Source organism: Pezoporus flaviventris, unplaced genomic scaffold (assembly GCF_033815535.1).
Source record: "Pezoporus flaviventris isolate CSIRO_AGI_PZ_B2104156 unplaced genomic scaffold, CSIRO_AGI_Pfla_v1 ptg000037l, whole genome shotgun sequence".
Classification (NCBI taxonomy): Eukaryota; Metazoa; Chordata; class Aves; order Psittaciformes; family Psittacidae; genus Pezoporus; species Pezoporus flaviventris.
This window is the reverse complement of record NW_026892585.1, coordinates 12,793,792-12,813,297: the sequence shown is the minus strand read 5'-3', so window position 1 is coordinate 12,813,297 and position 19,506 is coordinate 12,793,792. Positions and strand designations below refer to the sequence as shown.

The 19,506-nt window shown below is 46.9% G+C and overlaps 2 protein-coding genes across 2 annotated transcripts; one reads left to right on the top strand and one right to left on the bottom strand.

The window, feature by feature from the left end:
- Positions 1 to 2,251: 2,251 nt before the first annotated feature.
- LOC133275234 (heat shock factor protein 5-like) lies at positions 2,252 to 8,107 on the bottom strand. The gene is made up of 7 exons (XM_061465080.1): positions 7,606 to 8,107; positions 6,191 to 6,570; positions 4,825 to 4,827; positions 4,370 to 4,453; positions 3,182 to 3,529; positions 2,954 to 3,095; positions 2,252 to 2,316 (listed from the first exon to the last, which is right to left on the bottom strand). The coding sequence occupies exons 1-7, from the start codon at positions 8,105 to 8,107 to the stop codon at positions 2,252 to 2,254; spliced, it is 1,524 nt and encodes a 507-aa protein (XP_061321064.1).
- LOC133275252 (uncharacterized) lies at positions 8,106 to 8,627 on the top strand. The gene has a single exon (XM_061465097.1). It carries the CDS (start codon positions 8,106 to 8,108, stop codon positions 8,625 to 8,627), a length of 522 nt encoding a protein of 173 aa, XP_061321081.1.
- Positions 8,628 to 19,506: the final 10,879 nt, after the last annotated feature.

Sequence of the window (19,506 nt, the reverse complement as noted above, 5' to 3'; positions counted from 1 at the left end):
ACTAAAGCTATAAAGAAGATATTAATGTATGACTAAAGCTATAAATAAGATTCAAAACTATGAATAAAGCTATAAATAACATATAAATTTCTGAAGAAAGCTATAAATAACATACAAATTTATGACTAAAGCTATAAATTAGATATAAATTTATGACTAAAGCTATAAATAAGATTCAAATCTATGACTAAAGCTATAAATAGGATATAAATTAATGACTAAAGCTATAAATAACATATTAATTTATATATAACTCTATAAATAACATACAAATTTAGGAATAAAGCTATAAATAAGATATAAATTTATGATTAAAGCTATAAATAACATTAATTTATAAATAACGCTATAAATAACATACAAATTTAGGAATAAAGCTAGAAATAAGATTCAAATCTATGACTAAAGCTATAAATAAGATATAAATTTAGGAATAAAGCTAGAAATAAACTATCAATTTATAAATAACGCTATAAATAACATACAAATTTAGGAATAAAGCTAGAAATAAGATTCAAATGTATGACTAAAGCTATAAATAAGATACAAATTTATGACTAAAGCTATAAATAACATATTAATTTATAAATAACGCTATAAATAACACAGGTTTAGGAATAAAGCTATAAATAAGATTCAAATCTATGACTAAAGATATAAATAAGATATAAATTTATGACTAAAGCTATAAATAAGATTCAAATCTATGACTAAAGCTATAAATAGGATATAAATTAATGACTAAAGCTATAAATAACATATTAATTTATATATAACTCTATAAATAACATACAAATTTAGGAATAAAGCTATAAATAAGATATAAATTTATGATTAAAGCTATAAATAACATATTAACTTATAAATAACGCTATAAATAACATACAAACTTAGGAATAAAGCTATAAATAAGATATAAATTTATGACTAAAGTTATAAATAACATACAAATTTATGACTAAAGCTATAAATAAGATAAAAATCTATGACTAAAGCTATAAATAAGATTCAAAACTATGAATAAAGCTATAAATAACATATAAATTTCTGAAGAAAGCTATAAATAACATACAAATTTATGACTAAAGCTATAAATTAGATATAAATTTATGACTAAAGCTATAAATAAGATAAAAATCTATGACTAAAGCTATAAATAAGATAGAAATATATGACTAAAGCTACAAATAAGATTCAAAACTATGAATAAAGCTATAAATGAAATATAAATTTATGAATAAAGCTATAAATAACATATTAATTTATAAAAAAGGCTATAAATAACATACAAACTTAAGAAATAGAGCTAGAAATAAGATTCAAATCTATGACTAAAGCTATAAATAAGATATAAATTTATGACTAAAGTTCTAAATAACATATTAATTTATATATAACTCTATAAATAACATACAAACTTAGGAATAAAGCTATAAATAAGATATAAATTTATGATTAAAGCTATAAATTACATATTAATTTATAAATAAGGCTATAAATAACATACAAATTTAGGAATAAAGCTAGAAATAAGATTCAAATCTATGACTGAAGCTATAAATAAGATATAAATATATGACTAAAGCTACAAATAAGATTCAAAACTATGAATAAAGCTATAAATGAGATTCAAATCTATGACTAAAGCTATAAATAATATACAAATTTATAACTAAAGCTATAAATTAGATATAAATTTATGACTAAAGCTATAAATAACATATTAGTTTATAAATAACGCTATAAATAACATACAAATTTAGGAATAAAGCTAGAAATAAGATTCAAATCTATGACTAAAGCTATAAATAAAGATAAAAATTTAGGACTAAAGCTATAAATAAGCTACAAATCTATGACTAAAGCTATAAATAAGATATAAATTTATGACTAAAGCTATAAATAAAAGATTAATTTATAAATAACGCTATAAATAACATACAAATTTAGGAATAAAGCTCGAAATAAGATTCAAATCTATGACTAAAGCTATAAATAAGATATAAATTTATGACTAAAGCTATAAATAACTTATTAAGTTATAAATAACGCTATAAATAACATACAGATTTAGGAATAAAGCTAGAAATAACACATAAATTGAGGAATAGAGCTATCAAGGACATAAGAGTTAGGAAACAGAACAGAAGAGGTTTGACCCTGAACCCAGGCTCCAGCTCTGTGCCGAGCGCTGCTGCCGGACTCGCAGGAGGGAACCAGCCGCCAGCCGCTCCACGGGTTCACACGCTCCTCACTCCGCCGTCTTCCTCCAGAAGCAGCCCCGCTTACAGGCTCCACCTTCCGGCTCCTGGGGATCTAGGAAGCAAACACCACCGAGGAAGTGGCAGGCTTTGCCTACGGCTCAGCTGGCAGCACGCACAGCACCTCTGCTGCCATCAGGGACAGTCCAATCTGGCCAAAGGCGGCCTGCGACTTGAAAATCTGAGCGTGTTTTTCTCCTGTGTTGCAGCACACGTATCAGCAGGCTGCTGTGACATTTATTTAGTGATCTGAGCCACAAAGGTTGCGCTCGGGCACTCACTTGGGCAGCGTGGTGGGGTTTTCCCCTCTTACGTCAACAGTCACCTCATTAGTCGGAGTTCCCTTTGTGGCACTCTCACCCTCCAGCAAACATACCCACAGCCTGCATCTCACTGCTGTGTACTGTGACATGCAGGGCTCTGACACAACTCCCAAAACTTCAGCGTTTATTGACTGAGAGAATTTATTCCCTGGTCCACCTAGGAGTCCTCACCACCAGCTTACGTATAGAAGCGTGTCGGCAAGTACGCCGAGAGCTCCTACGAGTGCAAGAGTTGAACTGAAGGCCCAGTGAGGTACTTAACACTGCAGACAATAACTCAGCTCTTGTGATCTCCCCTTGCCGCAAGAGTTTCAGAGCAGCTGTCTTGGCCACCTCTAAAAAAGGCAGGCTCTCTTAGCAGGGACTTACCCTGCTGTGAGCTGTGTCTTCTCTTCCTGCACGGAGGTTTTGCAGAGGACCCTGGCTCTTCCGCAGCTTTCTTCACTGCCTCGCTTCCTGAAGTGAGCTCTCTCTCTTCCCTCGCAGATCCACATTTAACACTCTCATTCTCCTTTAAATAAACACACCAACAAATGAAATAAACCCAAAGACCACTCAATAGTTTCCTGGGGAGTTTTACCTCCATTTAGCACTTACTTGCTCTGCACTGAACAGCTCATCCACAGCAAACATTTCAGATGACTGAGCTGGGTTTTGATCCAGCTGTTCTTCAGGGGCTCCCTGTGTGCTCACAGAGTCTTGTGCTGTTTCAGCAGCAGCAGCGCTTTCTATGGCCGCATTGATGTAGCTTTCCAACAGCTCTCCATCCCAGCTTTCTGCAGGCTCCGGTGTCACTACATCAGCGCTCTGCGATGCATACATCTCCTCGAGAAACTGAAAGACATCTTCGTAGCTTAATTCCGGCAACTTCTCGTCCTCCAATGCATGATGTGCCCCATCAGAAGGCAGGCATTCAGCTGCAGAAGGTGGCTGCAATTCAGGACTCTGCGAGAAACAAAACACAGGGAATTTCCAGATCAAAAAATCACAACCGTTTTGAGTCAGGGCTGATGGCTTTACTGCTTCTGAGGACTGTGCAGGTCAACCCTTTTTCAGCACACACCAGCAGAGCTTGCTTTGCTTATTCCCTCTGAGGAAAAAAGTATCTCCAAGCTGCTGGAATGCGAAAGGAAGCCCTGGCATTTTTACTGAGGTTCTTTTACTATTTCATAAGCCAGGCCACCCAATAAGGTGCAGTTTCCACCAGAATTCTAGAAAGCATTGACAGGTAGCACTGGAGCTCTCCAGTGATAGGATAGGATAGGATAGGATAGGATAGGATAGGATAGGATAGGATAGGATAGGATAGGATAGCTCTGAGCTGGGGCCAACTCCAAAAGTCAACTTGGTTCTTCTCACGCATCCAATGAAACTCAGGACTGCCACAAGTTGTCTGGGACACAGAAGTGGAGCTGATTCCCAGTATCATAACATTAAAGAATCCCATTTTGTGCAGGCAAGGACTTTCTTCAAAGATAAACGGAGACTCGTGAACTAAAGCGAATTATGGTGAAGTCAAACATAACACTTTTCGAGGAAAAGAACACTCTGCCGATGAGGACACCCGCAATCCCGCTGCCCTGAAACCTCACCTGCATTACAGCACTGCCCCTTTCGTGTTTCAAAGCGGTGCTTTCAAATGGCCATTGGCAAACCACGTTACTTTCCCTTTCGAAAGCAGATCCAGTCTCAAACTTCTCTCCTTCCTGCTGCAAGAACCCAGAACCCTGCGGTCCATGCATGGGGTCTCCTCCCTTCCCCCTGCTCTCTGTGCGCTGCACTCACCTGCACAAAGACGAAGTCGGTGGACGCCGCAGCAGCAGCACTGGCGCTGACAGTCAGAAGACCTCCCTGGGCAGGGGGTGAACACTGCGGGGTGCCTGCAAAATTCAAACACAGGGATCAGACTGCCAGAACTGGTGCCCAGGGTGTACAGTTCTGTTGCTTACTTGCATTAAACACTGCAGTAACCGCTCTGTAAGCCAACTCCCTGAAATGGATTATGACCTCCCCGCCGATTGTAAGACTGAGTTCTCCACCTTAAAACATATTTCTTCTAAAGTATGTAGACACAGATCCAACATACGCATTGCAGAATTAACCAACACACACGGAATCTTCATATTCACTCCTCTCTATCTTAATATCACCTTTTTTTTGATTTGGCTGCTTGACTGTCTCAACACAACACGCCACAGAAAGGGGATTCAGACAGGAAGGGCATGCATGTTCACGCACACACACTGGAATGAAAATGGGATCTTATTCCAAAAAGCAGCTCTGTAGATGAAGCAGTTTCTGCGGGTCTCAGGTTTTGGTGCCACGCAGAGAGAACTTACAAGGAAAGGCACTACTGGCAGGACAGAGAATCTTTAAAATCTGCAGTCCTTCTGGGCGAGAGAGAAATCCCCCATGAAATCAAATCTAGGCCAATGTTCACAGTAATTAAATGGTACAAGTGTGACTTGAGGCGGCCACGTGATCAGAGGAACTTTTGTCCATTTTGGAGCAACAAACACAAGAGCTAAACAACAGGGAGCGAGCTCGTGGACATCCTTCCACAGCAGCACGAGACACGTGTCTGACTCCTGTTACCTCAAAAGCTCGTTCTGAGCAACCTTAGGATGAAATCTGGACATCTTTCAGAAGAACACCCTGTGACCTGCAAACATATTACAGTTCTGGATTGTGCCAAAAATCGAATGATACCTGGGCTTCACTCCCTGGGAACGCCAAAGGATGTTGACAAAGGCAAGCAAACCACCAAAGAAACCTAAAGGGCTACTGTAAAAACAGGGCGAGAGAGCAAAGGAGAGATTGGCTGTAACCTGCTGGAGTGATCCTAAGGAAACAAACATGTAGTACAAAGAGCCTAGTTTCTAAGAGAAGAAAAGGAAGAACCCAAAGGGAAAAAGCGCTTGTGAAACAGGAGGCAGGTGTAAAACGTAACGTCCTCACCATAGGCTATAAAAAGCTACGAGTAAAGTAGAAATTGCACAACTCTTGCACTTAGTAGAGCTTATAGTGAAAGCAGCTCGTGAATCAAACGCGCTGTAATGCCTGTACATCAAGGGGACGAGAACACAGGCAACCGTGTAGCAGCCCAGACTGGTGAGCGATTCTGACCGGGTCTGAAGTGCAGAAGGGTGCTCAGAAAGAACGGTTTGCACTCACACCACCTTTTCTTGGTTTTTTTTTGCCAGCTGCAGCAGTGCCTGATCTAACAGCAAGAAAAACTGCACCTGTGGAAATCCCACTGATGGGCTCGGCTGGCAAAGGGGCCAATTCTTTTGTAATACTTCAAGTGCTCCAGCTGAATCAAGATTCCACACACACCTGCTTCACCCACACGCTTTTGTCCTTCCCTGCTCATTGCAGAGAAGGCATTTCTAAGCTCTCCTGTCTCTGATACAGTTCATCTCATCAGAACCAGAAGAAATGAGCGGCTAAAGCACATTCTGTCACAGGCTGGTTGCAAGTATACGGACAGGGAACACACATCTCTTTGCGAGCACACGCGTCAGATACACACGCAGTGACAGAGCACTGGCGGAAAACATTTCATGCATCGCTTGGCAGGAACTTCTCGAGCAGCAAGCGGAGAACTTTTGCCGTACCCGTTGGATCCCGGCCTTGCAAGCACTGCCCTGGAGACGCGCAGCTGCCCCGTTCTGGAAGGGCAGCACCGGCTGGAGCCCCTCGCTGAAGCGGCAGAAGTGAGCACACGGTCTGGAGAGTGTACGTGACCTCCGTGCAACACTTGTGGAGGACGGGAAAGGGAGCCCCCTGGCCTGGGAAAGCTGGGAGAGCCCCGTGCCATGGCAGCCACGCAACAGAACCCTGCCATGGTCTGGAAGGGACCGGAGGCTGCTGGGAAGTCGCTGCCTGGAAAGCAGGGGGCTCCTGGCATGAGGCGGCTGTGCTGGAGGGCGGAAAGCAGCTGTCTGGATGACAAGGTTGAGGAGCCTCTCCTGCAGTCACCAGTCCTGCAAAACAAAGGGAAACAAGGACTAAGGGAAGGAGTTTTCACTGGCCCTGAAAGGCAGGATGAGGAGCCAAGGCTCCACAACGTTCCCTGGGAAGACCACCTTTGCTCCGATATTCTTCATCCAGAAACAGACTCTATTCTTACACCTAAACATACAGTAACTGCTGCAGCACTACCACCTGAACACACAGGAACACCAGTGCTGTGCCAACACACAGCCATCTCTGGAGCATTCAGTCTCCTGAAACCCTCAGGAGCAAGTGATCCCTACTTAGAAATGCGCTATTAGAAATCAAAATGCGCAGGAGCTGACCAAACCGGCACAAGCCGTTTAGGAAGTGCAGCGTGTTACATCAGGCAGTAAGGTAAAATAAAGGGGGAAGGGTGAAGCGGGGCTCTACCGAACTCCAGTGCGGACAGCACAGGGGCAGCCAAGGCAGGGGCAATGTCCAAATCCTAAACGTGACTCTGAGAGCACTTGATCACAAGTCCTTCAGTTTGTCAAGGAAAACAAAACCAAAGCCAGCTTTTTTCCAGGTAGCTCAACCGGTTGAGTGTAAAAAAGCTCAGACTTTGCCGTTTTGTTACTTCCAAGATATTCCCTTTCATCTTCCCTGGTTTCCTCTCTCGGTCAGTTACGGTTTCATGAAATGGTACTTGCCCTCACACGGTTACCCATCGCTTCACACAGATTTAACGACAGCTTATGGAGCAACCCTTCAAGGAGAAGGAACGTCCATCTGGTAGGGCTGTGCCAGCTCCACAGAGCCAGGGTGAGGGTGTTGTTACTGCAGCCCCCGACGGAGGCTGTCTTGCAGCCGAGGGGCAGACGGAACCACACGCGAACCTCGCTCCCCGTGCCTGCCGGCAGCCCATCTCCCTGCATGAACAACAACGGCTTTCCCGCAGCGGCGGAGCTGAGCGGCCGCCAGCAAGGTCAGGCAAGCCTGCTGCCTGCGGGGGTGCCGATCTAGAAACCCCGCAGCACCCAGTGCTTCTCGGGGCCCCGCAGCCCGGGGCCACCCCAGCTCACCGGGCCTGGCAGCCTCGCCGAGCGTCGAGGGCGGGAGCTGGGAGCGCTGTGCCGGGCGGCTGGGCAGCTCCAGGCCGGCCGCCAGCTTCGCCTTGTTGGCCCTCGTCAGGCGCTTGAGGTTTACGAGGAGCTCGGGGCGGTCGCGGCGGAAATGGGGGCTGTAGAAATGGAGCAGAGCCCCGGCGGAGCTGCCGCCATCGCCCCCCGCCGGGTCCTGCAGGGGCCCGGGCCCCGGCCCCAGCTTGCGGAACCCATAGAGGTTCAGCTGGCGGATGAAGCTGGCGAAGTTCCTGGTCTTAAAGACCTCGCCGTCCAGCGCCGCCCCGTCGCCGGCCGCCTCCGCGCCCAGCAGCTCTCGCTCGAAGAGCCGCTGGTCGATGAGCAGCCCCTCGCCGCGGGCATCCCAGCGCACGGAGCCGCAGCGCGGGCTGTTCACCAGCTCCCAGAGCTTGGCCGGGAAATGGCTGGGGTTGAGAGCAGCGGGCAGCCGCTGGCCCTCCATGGCGCTCCCCGACAACGGACGCACTGGCCACTCGCGCTCCAGCGGCCGCCGGGCAACGCCCGGCCCCGTCGGCCCGCCCTGGGGAGCGACACCGGCCCGAGCGCCGCCCGGCACGGGACCGGCTTCAGCCCGCGCTGTCCGCCGGCCCCGGCCCCGCCACCGCCTCGGCACAGCCGCACCTGCAGCATCGCCGGAGCCCGCCGGGCCCGCAGCGCCTCCCCGCTCCCCCAGCCCCGCCGGTCCCCTCGGCCGCTCCCCGGTCCCTCAGCCCCAAGAACAAAATCACGACAACAAGTTAAAAACCAAACCTGCAGCACCAAGACAAAAGCTCAAATCTCATCGCTATGAACAGCTCTCCAACAAACTTTGCTCCTCTACGTCTAGGCAGGGAAAAGAGAAACACGAACCAGCACTGATGCGCAATGCAACTGCTCGGCACGCGCTCAGCGATAACCAACCTGACCCGAGCGGCGACCTGCGCCTCCCGGCTGACTCCCCCCACTTTCTATACTGGCCATGACGTGCTCTGCTATGGAATACCCCTCTGGCTGCCTTGGGTCAGGTGTCCTGACTCTGCTTCCTCATGGCTTCCCGTGCCCCTCCTCACTGGCAGAGCAGGAGAGACTGCAAAGTCCTTTGCTCAGCCGAAGGGCTACTGAGCGACAGCTAAAACATCGGTGCGCTACCAGCGTGCTTCCCAGAACCAAGCCAGAACACAGCACTGCGCCAGCCACAGGGAAGAGAATCAATTCTAGCCCAGCCAAAACCAGGACAGTGTCCACCCCTTATTCCATACCATTCCCGTCATGCCAGGTCAAACTAATTCTTCAGAGCTTTAAGACCTTCAGAAAAGAGACAACTTGCTTTCTCCATAGCACTCTAAGGGCAGCAGGCAATCTCCTTCCGCATCTCCTTACCTCCTTTCTCTGCCGTGCTGTTGTTCTTAGACCTCAAGGAAGAAGGAACCACTAAACTCTCCCTCATAAGCACAGCGAGGGCTCAAGGCAGCAAGCGGAGGAGAAGCCAAGGAGAAGCCCATGGACATCAGTAGACCCCAGCACTCCAACAAAACCAAAACTCCTTTCTTCCCAAAGCAAAGCCAAATTCAACTCATGCTTTTCATCTCAGCAAAACACGATAAAATGAAGCCAACTCCCTGCACACCTTCCTCTCTCTCCAAGCTCAACTCTCCCAGAACAATCAGCAGCTTCAGGGAACCTTCTGGTGCCTGCTAAGGGTAACAAAGCCCACTTGTGAGCACCTTGCTCCCACTCTTCTCACTGCTCATTCTGTAGCTGAAGCCCACCAAAAATAATCCAGCGGGCTTTATGAGGACTTACGGAAATATCAACTTAATTCCTACACGTGGGGACCTCCAGAAAGGTGCCCCCAACACGGTAATTTGCCCTTGCCTTGCCACCTTAAACACCACTGCCGTACTGATCCTCTGCTGCATCGCTTTGGTGTCCTGGAGCGCGGCTCCACAGTGCCAACGTGCAGCCGCTGTTCCAAAGGACGTAGTGCCAGGACAGAAAGCAGTCGCTGAGCAGCACCTCCACAGGGAGACCTGCAGAATGGTGCTGCCAACGCGGCAAAGAGACCTTGTTTGCCACCAAAACCACCATCTGCGTTCCGCCCCTCTGCTGAATGCACACGGGTGGCCTGGAACATGCACGCGCGATGTGCCAGGACAGAAAGCTCGTGCTGCACATCACCTACACACGGAGACCTTGGGAACAGTGCCACCGACATGGCAAACCACCCTTGCTTAGCCACATAGAAGTGCATCTGCGTGCTGCCTACAGAGTGCACTCTCAAGCGCCACAGAACCAAGCTCCCTAAGTGGAAATGTCCGGATCCTGCTCCTAAGGCTAATGGGTTAGAACAGAAACAAGTAACGGGACATGTTCTACGCAGGGAGTCCTCTGGAACGGTGCTCCCATCACGTAAACAAGGTGCCTTCCTCAACAGTGACACCAACATGGCAATCCACCTTTGCTTAGCCACTTAAACCTACACCTGTGTACGGCCACACGGCAGCACTCTCAGACACCCCATAAAGCAGGCCCCTATGTGCGAATAGCCAGACCCTGCTCCTAAGCCTCATGTCTTAGGACAGAAACAAATAGCTGGGCATGTTCTACACAGAGAGCCCTCTGGAAGGGTGCCACCAACACGGATATCCTCACTTACTTAACTCACATAAAACTCCATTTCTCAAGCCTCACTGGACACCACCATTCAGTGACCGAGACACCGGCTCCCTGAGCGTGAATGTCCAGACTCTGATGCTAAGCCTAAGGTGCCAGGACAGAGAGATGATGCCGGGCATCAGCCACAAACGGCGCTCTCTGCAACAGTGCCACCAACAGGGCAATCCATTTCGGTGTCAACCACCTCTCCTTTTTTTTTTTTTTTTTTTCTTCCTGGGGTTTTCCCCACGGGTTTTGTTCCACTCTTTTTAACCCCACGGTTATTTTATCCCCACGTTTTCCCCCTTCCAGTTCCCCTCCTGCTCCCATCTTCACACACACCTCCCTTTTTTTAATTATTATTTGGGTGGGGCTTTGGGTGCAGTTTTTGTTTGGTTGGGTTTGGTTTTTAATTTTTTCCATGTTCCTTTTTTTTCCCGTATTTTTTCCCACATTTTTTTGTCCAACATTTTTTAACCTCTCCCCGGGTTTTTTCCCCTCCCCCCCCCATTACCATTTTTTTCTCTCCACCGGTTGGTGGTGGTAGGGAGGGGTGTGTGTGTCTTTTTTTCCAGTTTCTCCTCCTGCCTTTTTCTCCTCCCCTCCACACTTCACCTCCCCCCCCCCGCCATTTCCCACCCCACGGGGTGGGGTTTTTTGGTTGCTTTTTTTTGTTCTTGGGGTTTTCCCCCTTCCCCTTCCTTTTCTTTTGCTGGGTTTCCCCCGGGTGAGTGCTTTTTGTTTGTTTTGTTTTGTTTTTTTTTGGTGGGTGGTGTGTTTTTTGTTGGGTTTCTGGGATTGTTAAGTTTGGTTTTTTTTTTTCTGGTTTTTCTTCCCCCCAAAGAATTTTTGCGGTTTCTTTTTTCTTTATTCCTTTTATCCATTTATTTAATTACTATTATTTCATTTATATTTTGCGGGATTTTATCTGTTTTTTATCCATGCATTTTATCCACTTTTTCTCCCCCCTTCCCCCTCGCACATTTTACCCCCTTCTGGTTGGTGCGTTTTTTCCACACAGACCGTGCCCCTTCCCCCCCCGTTTTCTCCCCTGTCCCTTCTGCCCCCCAAATCTCCCCCTCTCCACGTTTTTCCCCCTCCCCAATGATTTTTTTTTCCCCACTGGTTGGTTGATTTCTTCCCCACAGTGTTGGGGTTATCCCTCACCCACCTTTTTTATTTCGGCTGGGAGCAGCACTCTCTGATGATCCACAAAACAGCTCCTAAAGTGGCGTGACACTTCTCAACAGAGATGCGGTCGGTTGTGACTTTTTTGCTAAAGATTGTTTCCTAAAGGGTTATGTGAGAAAACGGAGACCATATGCTCAGGAAGATGTATCTGTACTCTGCTGTCAGTTTAAATACCTAACAAGCTCAGTATCACAGTCTGTATTACAAAGGCGCTGAAGTGCCTTTGCACCTTGCAGTGCCCTTGTGAGGTTTTATGATGCCCGTGTTACAGATGTAAAATCAAAGTTGGCTTTGGAAATCTCCACTGGCTGAGAACTGCGTCCCCGTTTTACAAGGCTGTGCTAGTTGCTACTGTTAAAGTTTCTGGCCAGATCTGCTGTAAACTGAACAGTTACAAGCTGTAAATATGGCGTGGTCAGTGATGCTGTCATGGTTAATACCACAGAATAGTTGTGGTTGGAAGATGCCTCTGCAGATCCTCTAGTCCAACCCTCCTGCTAAAGGCAGGGTCAACCAGGACAGGGCAGGGCAGGTAGTGCCAAGCTGCTGTGTACCACCGTGGATGCCTTTTGCTCTGTCTGTGCCAAGGTAACCCCTTTCTCTGCCTCAGGAGGTAATACTGAACGTTGAGTAAGGACAGTAAGAAGCAATAACAAGTGCTAAATTTACTCCTGCTCTCTTATGCAGAGTCCAGGGAGGGTTTAGATGAGCTCCTAGGCAGAAGTTCTTCCCTGTGAGGGTGCTGAGGAGGTGGCCCAGGGCTCCCAGAGAAGCTGTGGCTGCCCCATCCCTGGCAGCGTTCAAGGCCAGCTTGGACGGGGCTTGGAGCAAGCTGCTCTAGTGGAAGGTGTCCCCGCCCGTGGCAGGGCTTGGAGCTGGATGAGCTTTGAGGTCCCTTCGACACAAACCAGTCTGGGATCCATCCCGCGATTCCACCGCTCGCTGATGCAGGAGGACGAGCTCTCCCTCGTCCTGCAGCACACGAGCAGCGCGCCCGGGGCTGCCTCCCGCGGCCCAGCCAGTACCACCCGTGTCCGACCGCCGCCACCGGGGACTACGGAACCCCCCGCCCGCGGTCCCGGGCCCCGTCTGTCGGTCGCCGCCGAGTGCCGCGCCGGGGCTGTGTGACGGCGCCATCTAGCGGCGCTCTGGAGCAGCGCCGCCCGCTCCGCCCCGGAGCCGTTACTACTCATCCCCTTCGTTTACCTCGGTGGAACACACGAGCGCACCCGGTGCCCTCGGCAAGGCGCAAGGCGCATTGTATTGTTGCAGCAGCATGCTTTCACAGTGCTGCGGTTAGTGCGTTACTGCAGTTGAACCTCGGGCCACGTTACTAACCAAAGCACTTCAAGAAAGCCACCCAAGCGCGCTGACCTTGTCGCAAAGAACCAGGTTTTGCCTGCCCTTCGCAGGCAGCAGTTAAGTTCAGCAGTCTAAAGGGGTGAAGAACACACGGGCACACGTGAGGATGGAGGCACGCACCCAGAGGTAGAGTGCAAGCTGGATCGTTTATTGAAAAGATGACACGATATTTAGATGCTTCCAAGCAATTAGCCAAGCACATCTGCGTTTGCCTTGCGGTTACATCAGGTGAAAGGTCTATCTGATTTTCTTATCGACATCCTCTTTCCAGTTCTGACGTCCTCGTTCCTTGCCAGTTCCAACGTCTTCCAAGTACCAGTCAGGGACAGGTCACTCTTAATCGCCTGCTGTAGTTCCTCCTTCCCATGCTCTCTGACAGCTTTGATACATTCCAACCCCCACAGGCACACACACATAAATAACCCCCAAACAGCCCGAACCACCCCCCCACCCCCGATTTTACAAACTAACATGCCCACAGCTTACTTCCATCTTACAAACTTCTCACACCTAGATTCTACTTCCCAGGATTTCTGCAAAGGCGCCCGGGGGGGGGTGGGGTGGGGGTGCGTGTGTGTGTGTGTAATGAAAGCCAACAGGCTTTCTGCATGTGTTGTCCTACTTATACACCTTGAGATTCCAGCTGCAGCGCCCTGCTCCAGAAACAACCACTCACATTGCAGTTTATTCCTTGAACGCCTAAAGCTACGCGAGGATGAGAAAACCCAGGTAACAGCGCCTGGGGGTGTTTAGTCTGGAGAAGAGAAAGCTCGGGGAGGACCTTATCACTCTTTACAACCGCCTGACAAGAGGATGGAGCCAGGAGGGGGCTGGTCTCTGCTCCGAAGGAATGGAACAAAAGCAAACGGCCTCTTTGGAAGGTAAAGAAAAGCATGAATTTCAATCACTTTTGCTGTACTCAGAGTTGTAAAAGCGGGTGATGCACAGGTATGTTACAGAACCATTAATACTGGGGGTACAGCCTAGCCTGCCTTAATCCTCAAACCTTTTGTTCCACTTCATGCTAGAGATTTGCTAGAATTCAGCCTCTAGCTTTGCCTACAGCCATGTACTACGTAACTGTATTCTGCTTTATGCTATAGAACAGTTAGGACAACTAAGAAAAAGCAACTGTTTTCCTAGGGTTTTCATTTCTCTTCCATCACCATCTGTTACATATTTCACACTGTTCAACTCTATACCCAAATTGCTCACAAACCCATAAAACAAAGACCTGATGGGATTAATTCTCATCAAGCTCTTTCTTTTTTTCTGAAAAGGAAATTGCACCTCTTGTACCTCAATCTGCTCCTTGGTGCTTGCTTCATATCCATTCATGATCACATCTTCTCTTCTCTTTGATCCACCCTTTGGCTTTCCCCTGCCTCCAACTCCTTCACTGCTTTTTGGGAATGCTTTGTATTTCATTTTTCTTTCTGACTCATTTTCCATCTTTTTTCTTTTCCTTGCTCAGATCTTGGTACGGTTCTGGAAGCTGGGAGGTTCCATGTCCTTTAAACATACTCCTGGAAGTCTGGCCTCTTTGATGCTTGCTCCACTTCTGGTGCACAACTGGTTAAAGATCTCAGAATATCTCCCTCAATATCCAACCAAGTGCCAGGATTTCCCAGTTCACTATTTTGACCTTGTATAACCTATAAACAAATTCCTCTTCATCTGCAGAAGAACAAGCAATGATAATCCCATGCTTTTTAACCAAATCGGGTCTAATAGGAACATAGAATCATAGAATAGTTAGCGTTGGAAAGGACCTTAGGATCAAGTTCCAACCCCCCTGCCATGGGCAGGGACACTTCACACCAAACCATATCACCCAAGGCTCTGTCCAGCCTGGCCTTGAACACCGCCAGCGATGGAGCATTCACAACTCCCTTGGGCAACCCATTCCAGTGCCTCACCAGCCTTACAGTAAAGAACTTCCCCCTTAAATCCAATCTAAACTTCCGCTGTTTAAGTTCTAACCCGTTACCCCTTGTCCTATCGCTACAGGCCCTAATGAAGAGTCCCTCTCCAGCACCCCTATAGCCCCCCTTCAGATACTGGAAGGCTGCTATGAGGTCTCCATGCCGCCTTCTCTTCTCCAGGCTGAACAGCCCCAACTTTCTCAGCCTGTCTTCATAATAGCGTAACAGCAACTTCCTTTATCTAGTCTGCTAACAGCAGAGAGCTGCCACCAATTGTTTCCTACACAAGACCGTCCCTCTGTGCCATTCCTTTAAAAATGGAAATTTCCTTAACAGTTCTTAAAGATTAATCAAGTTAGATCCATCCAAATTAAAAGGTAACATACTAAATGTTCAGGAATTGCACTGTATTTAAAACGCTCACTAGAATCTGCTCCACTTCTATGTGTGGCTACTGAAGCTGCTCAGTTCCTTTTCCTCTTTAATTGCCAACGTGTGGAGGCCCTTCGGGAACGAGTGATGTGAAGAAGGTTGTGATAAAGGACCAAGCAGAAGCCGTGAATCCAGGCTGCTGCATTGTATTGGCATCTTCACCTGCATCTTCTCCACTGTCTTCATCAATCCCATCATCCATAAGTCGTTCCTTTAAAAACAGAAATGGAAGCAATTCAGCTGCTTCTTTTCAGACCTCTAACACGAGGTCACCAGCAGCACCTTCCTATGTTAAGCAACTTCTCTCAGAACAACCTCCTGAAGAATAACTAGCACGAAAAGAGTCTGCCATTGAAGTAGAGACCATCGGCAATTGTCAGCCTAGAAAAACACAGGATTTAAGCTGCAGGCACAACACTGAGACCCAAACTGAAAGCTTTGGGGTTAATTTGACTCTCTTTCATTGAAGTTGACTTTCTGTGCAGGCATTACAGCATACTTTATAATCCATAGGAGTCTCAGAAGACACGTCTGCTCTTTACTCACCATCTCTTCAAGATGAGCGTTATTTGCATGTTGCCCATCACGATTCACATCCACCTTAATGGCTACCTGCTCTTGGCCTCACTCCTGCTTAAAGGGGAACCATCCAGCTCGGTGTCTGTGAAAGAAAAAGGAACAGCTGAAAAGCAATCTTTTGAATGGAACAAAAAGGTTCTTCTGCTATACTTGCTCCCTAAATGCAAATGTCCAGCCCCTGCTCCTAAGCCTAATGCGTTAGGAGAGGAAGCAGGAGCTGGGCATGTTCTCTGCAGATTGCTCTCGGAATAGTCCCTTCAACATGGATATCCTCACTTACTTAGTCACCCAAAACTCCTTCTCTGTGAAGTCTCACTGGGCACCGCTCTCTGGCGAGCGACACACCAGCTCCCTAAGTAGCAATGTCCAGACCCTGCTCCTAAGCCTAATGTGTTAGGACAGAAACCAGGACCTGGGCAAGTCCTACAGGTGGTGCACTCCAGAACAGCCCCTCCAACACGGATATCCTCGCTTACTTAGGCACCTAAAAGCCCATCTCTGTAAATTCTCACCGGCCAGCACCCTCCAGTGAGATGCTTTGGGGGATGCTCCGGTGACCCCCTCCCGGACACACCGGGACCGGGCACCCCCGGGGCCTCCCTGCCCGCTCCCCTGGCGCTGTCCCGGCTGCCCCCCTCCCGCTCCCACCGGTTCACCCCCGCACAGGAGATGCGCTCCCGCCGCACGCCTCTGACCGCCACTTGCAAGCCGAGGGCAGCGCGGGGCTGAGCTGACCCCGCCCCGCCGCCTCCCCGCCACTTACCGGGGCGCTGTCGGACGGGCGGGGCGGACCCCGAGGGCACGGACCCGGAGCCGCCGCTGCCCAGCAGCGCTCCCACGCGGTGCAGCCGCTCCAGGGGCTCCTTCTCTGGGCCGGTGCTGCCTCGCCAGACCCAGCGGCAGCGGCTCGGAGCGGGAGCGGAGCCGGGAGCGGCAGAGCGGAGCGCAGCGGCGCGGAGAGCCCCGGCGGGAGGCCCCGGGGGCTGGGGGGAAGCGGGGGGCACCAACGCGGGGAGCGGCGGAGGGAGGGCTCTTGTTCATCGCGGGCAAACCGCAGGGTCGTGTCCCCCCCGCGGAGGGCTGCATCCAGCCTTGCCCGTGCTGCTCCCGGGGGCTGCTCCTGGGCACCGCGGCTCGGAGAGCCTTTGGGGAACCTGCGGAGTCAGTCTCGCTGGGAGACAAACCGCTGGGCCCCGCAGCAGCCGCTCTGTGCTCCGCAGCACGCTCGCAGCATCCTTCATCCCGCAGCTCCGTGAGAAAGGGATGGCTCCGTCACATCAAGGGCTTCCTTTTATTGCAGTCCGCATGGAAAACAAGCAAGATTCCTGCCTTCCCTACGCTGGGCACTATGAACACAAACCCCGCTGGCTCAACCCTCGGTCCCGTGGCCAGAGCCGACAGCGCGCACAGCCGGGGGAAGCTCCCCCCCCGCCCCAGCCCCAAACAAGACACCCCTGCAGAACAGCAACCCTCACCTGCAGGCTGAGAACCTGCTCGTGCCAGGGAAACGGCAGCCACCACAACTACGGCCCCAGGGAGCTGGAGCCGCTCCGCACCGCGGCCAGCCTGCTGGCGGAGACCCGAGGGCGGGCACGGGACACGCACGGAGGGAAGGACCCGCACGGAAAACCTGGGGAGCACGGCTCACAGACTGCAAACGCCCGGCACCTGCTCTGACACCCGATGTGCCGGGACAGAAAGCTCGTGCTGCCCATCACCTACACAGGGAGACCTCGGGACGACACAGTGCCACCAACATGGCAATCCACCCTTGCTTAGCCGCATACATACTTCTGCGTCCTGCCTAAATAGAGTGCACTCTCAGGCACCACAGAACCAAGCTCCCGAAGGGTGAATGTCCAGATCCTGATCCGAAATCTAATGCGTTAGTTCAAAACCAAACAGCTGGGCATGTCCTACACACAGTGCTCTCCAAAACACTGCCACCAACTTGAATATTCCCACTTACTTACACAACTACAAGTCCATCCCTGTAAAGCCACATAGGGCACCACTCTCCAGCAATCGAGACCCCGGCTCCCTAAGTGTGAATGTCCAGATCCTGCTCCTTAGCCTCATGTGTCAGAACAGTAACAAATACCCGGACATGTTCTAAACAGTGTGTCCTGCAGAACAGCGCCAACAACATGGATATCCTCACTTCCTTCCACACCTAAAATCCTGTAAAGCCTCACTGGACACCACACTCCAGTAATCAAGACTCCAGCTCCCTAAGTGCCAGTGTCCAGAACCTGCTCCTAAGCCTAATGTCTTAGGACAGAAACAGGAGCTGGACACGTGCTGCCCAGCTATAAAGCTATAAATGAGATACACATTTAGGAAGAAAGCTATAAATAACATAAATTTATTAATAAAGATATAAGTAACATACAAATTTACGCAGACAGCAATAATAACATATAAATATAGAAATAAAGCTATAAGTAACATACAAATATATGAAGAAAGGTAGAAACAGATAAATTTATTAACAAAGCTATAAATAAATTAATAAAGCTATACATAACAAAGTTATGAATACAGCTATAACAAATTTATACATAAAGCAATAAAGTTATGAATAAAGCTATAAATAAAATAAATTAATAAAGCTACACATAACAAAGTTATGAATAATGCTATAACACAAATTTATACATAAAGCTATAAATAACATACAAAGTTATGAAAAAAGTTAAAATAACATATTTATGAATAAAGCTAAAAATAAGATACAAACTTATGAATAAAGCTATAAATAAGAGAGAAATTTATGAAGCTAAAAATAGCATAAATTTATTAATAAAGCTATAAACAGCATACAAATTTAGAATAAAGCTCTAAATAACAAATTTAGAAAGCTATAATAGGCAAATTTACGAGTAAAGTTATAAATAACAAATTTATTAGTAAAGCTATAAATTACACACAAACTTATGAATAAAGCTATAAATAACAGAAATTTATTAATAAAGCTATACATTACACACAAACTTATGAATGAAGCTATAAAAGAAATTTATTAATAAAGCTATGAATAAAATAAAAATCTATGAATAAAGCTAAAAATAACACACAAATTTATGAATAAAGCTATAATTAACATACAAATTTAAGAATAAAGCTATAAATGAAAAATGAATAAAGCTATAAATAACATATAATGCTAGGAGTAAAGTTAAAAATAACATTTACATTTATTAATAAAGCTATGAACAACAAATTTATGAAAAAAGCTATACATAACAAATCTATGAATAACGCCATAAAAAAGACACAAATTTATGAATAAAGATAAAAATAAGAAAAAAATGTATATATAAAGCTATAAATAAATAAAAATTATGAATAAAGCTATAAATAACAAAAAATATTAATAAATCTATAAATAACATAAAAATTATGACTAAAGCTCGAAATAAGATACAAATTTATTATTAAAGCTATAAATACCGTATAAATTAAAGAGTAAAGTTATAAATAAAATAGAAATTTACGAATAAAGCTATAAATAAGAAACAAATTAAAGAATGAAGCTATAAATAAAAAAAAAATTTGTACATAAAGCTATAAATAACATAAAAAAATAAGAATAAAGCTATAAATAAAATACAAACTTATGAAGAAAGCTATCAGTAAGATATAAATTTATGAATAAAGCTATAAATAAGATAAAAATCTATGAATAAAGCTATAAATAAGATACAGATTTATTACT

Bases quoted from the DNA above. Each gene is read 5' to 3' on its own strand.
- LOC133275252 (XM_061465097.1), top strand. From the start codon at position 8,106: ATGGCGCTCCCCGACAACGGACGCACTGGCCACTCGCGCTCCAGCGGC.
- LOC133275234 (XM_061465080.1), bottom strand. From the start codon at position 8,107: ATGGAGGGCCAGCGGCTGCCCGCTGCTCTCAACCCCAGCCATTTCCCG. The intron at 6,571-7,605 runs GTGAGCTGGGGT...TTTGTTTTGCAG, and splicing joins CGGCGAGGCTGCCAGGCCCG to GACTGGTGACTGCAGGAGAG. The intron at 2,317-2,953 runs GTAAGTCCCTGC...TTTGCTTCCTAG, and splicing joins AAGACACAGCTCACAGCAGG to ATCCCCAGGAGCCGGAAGGT.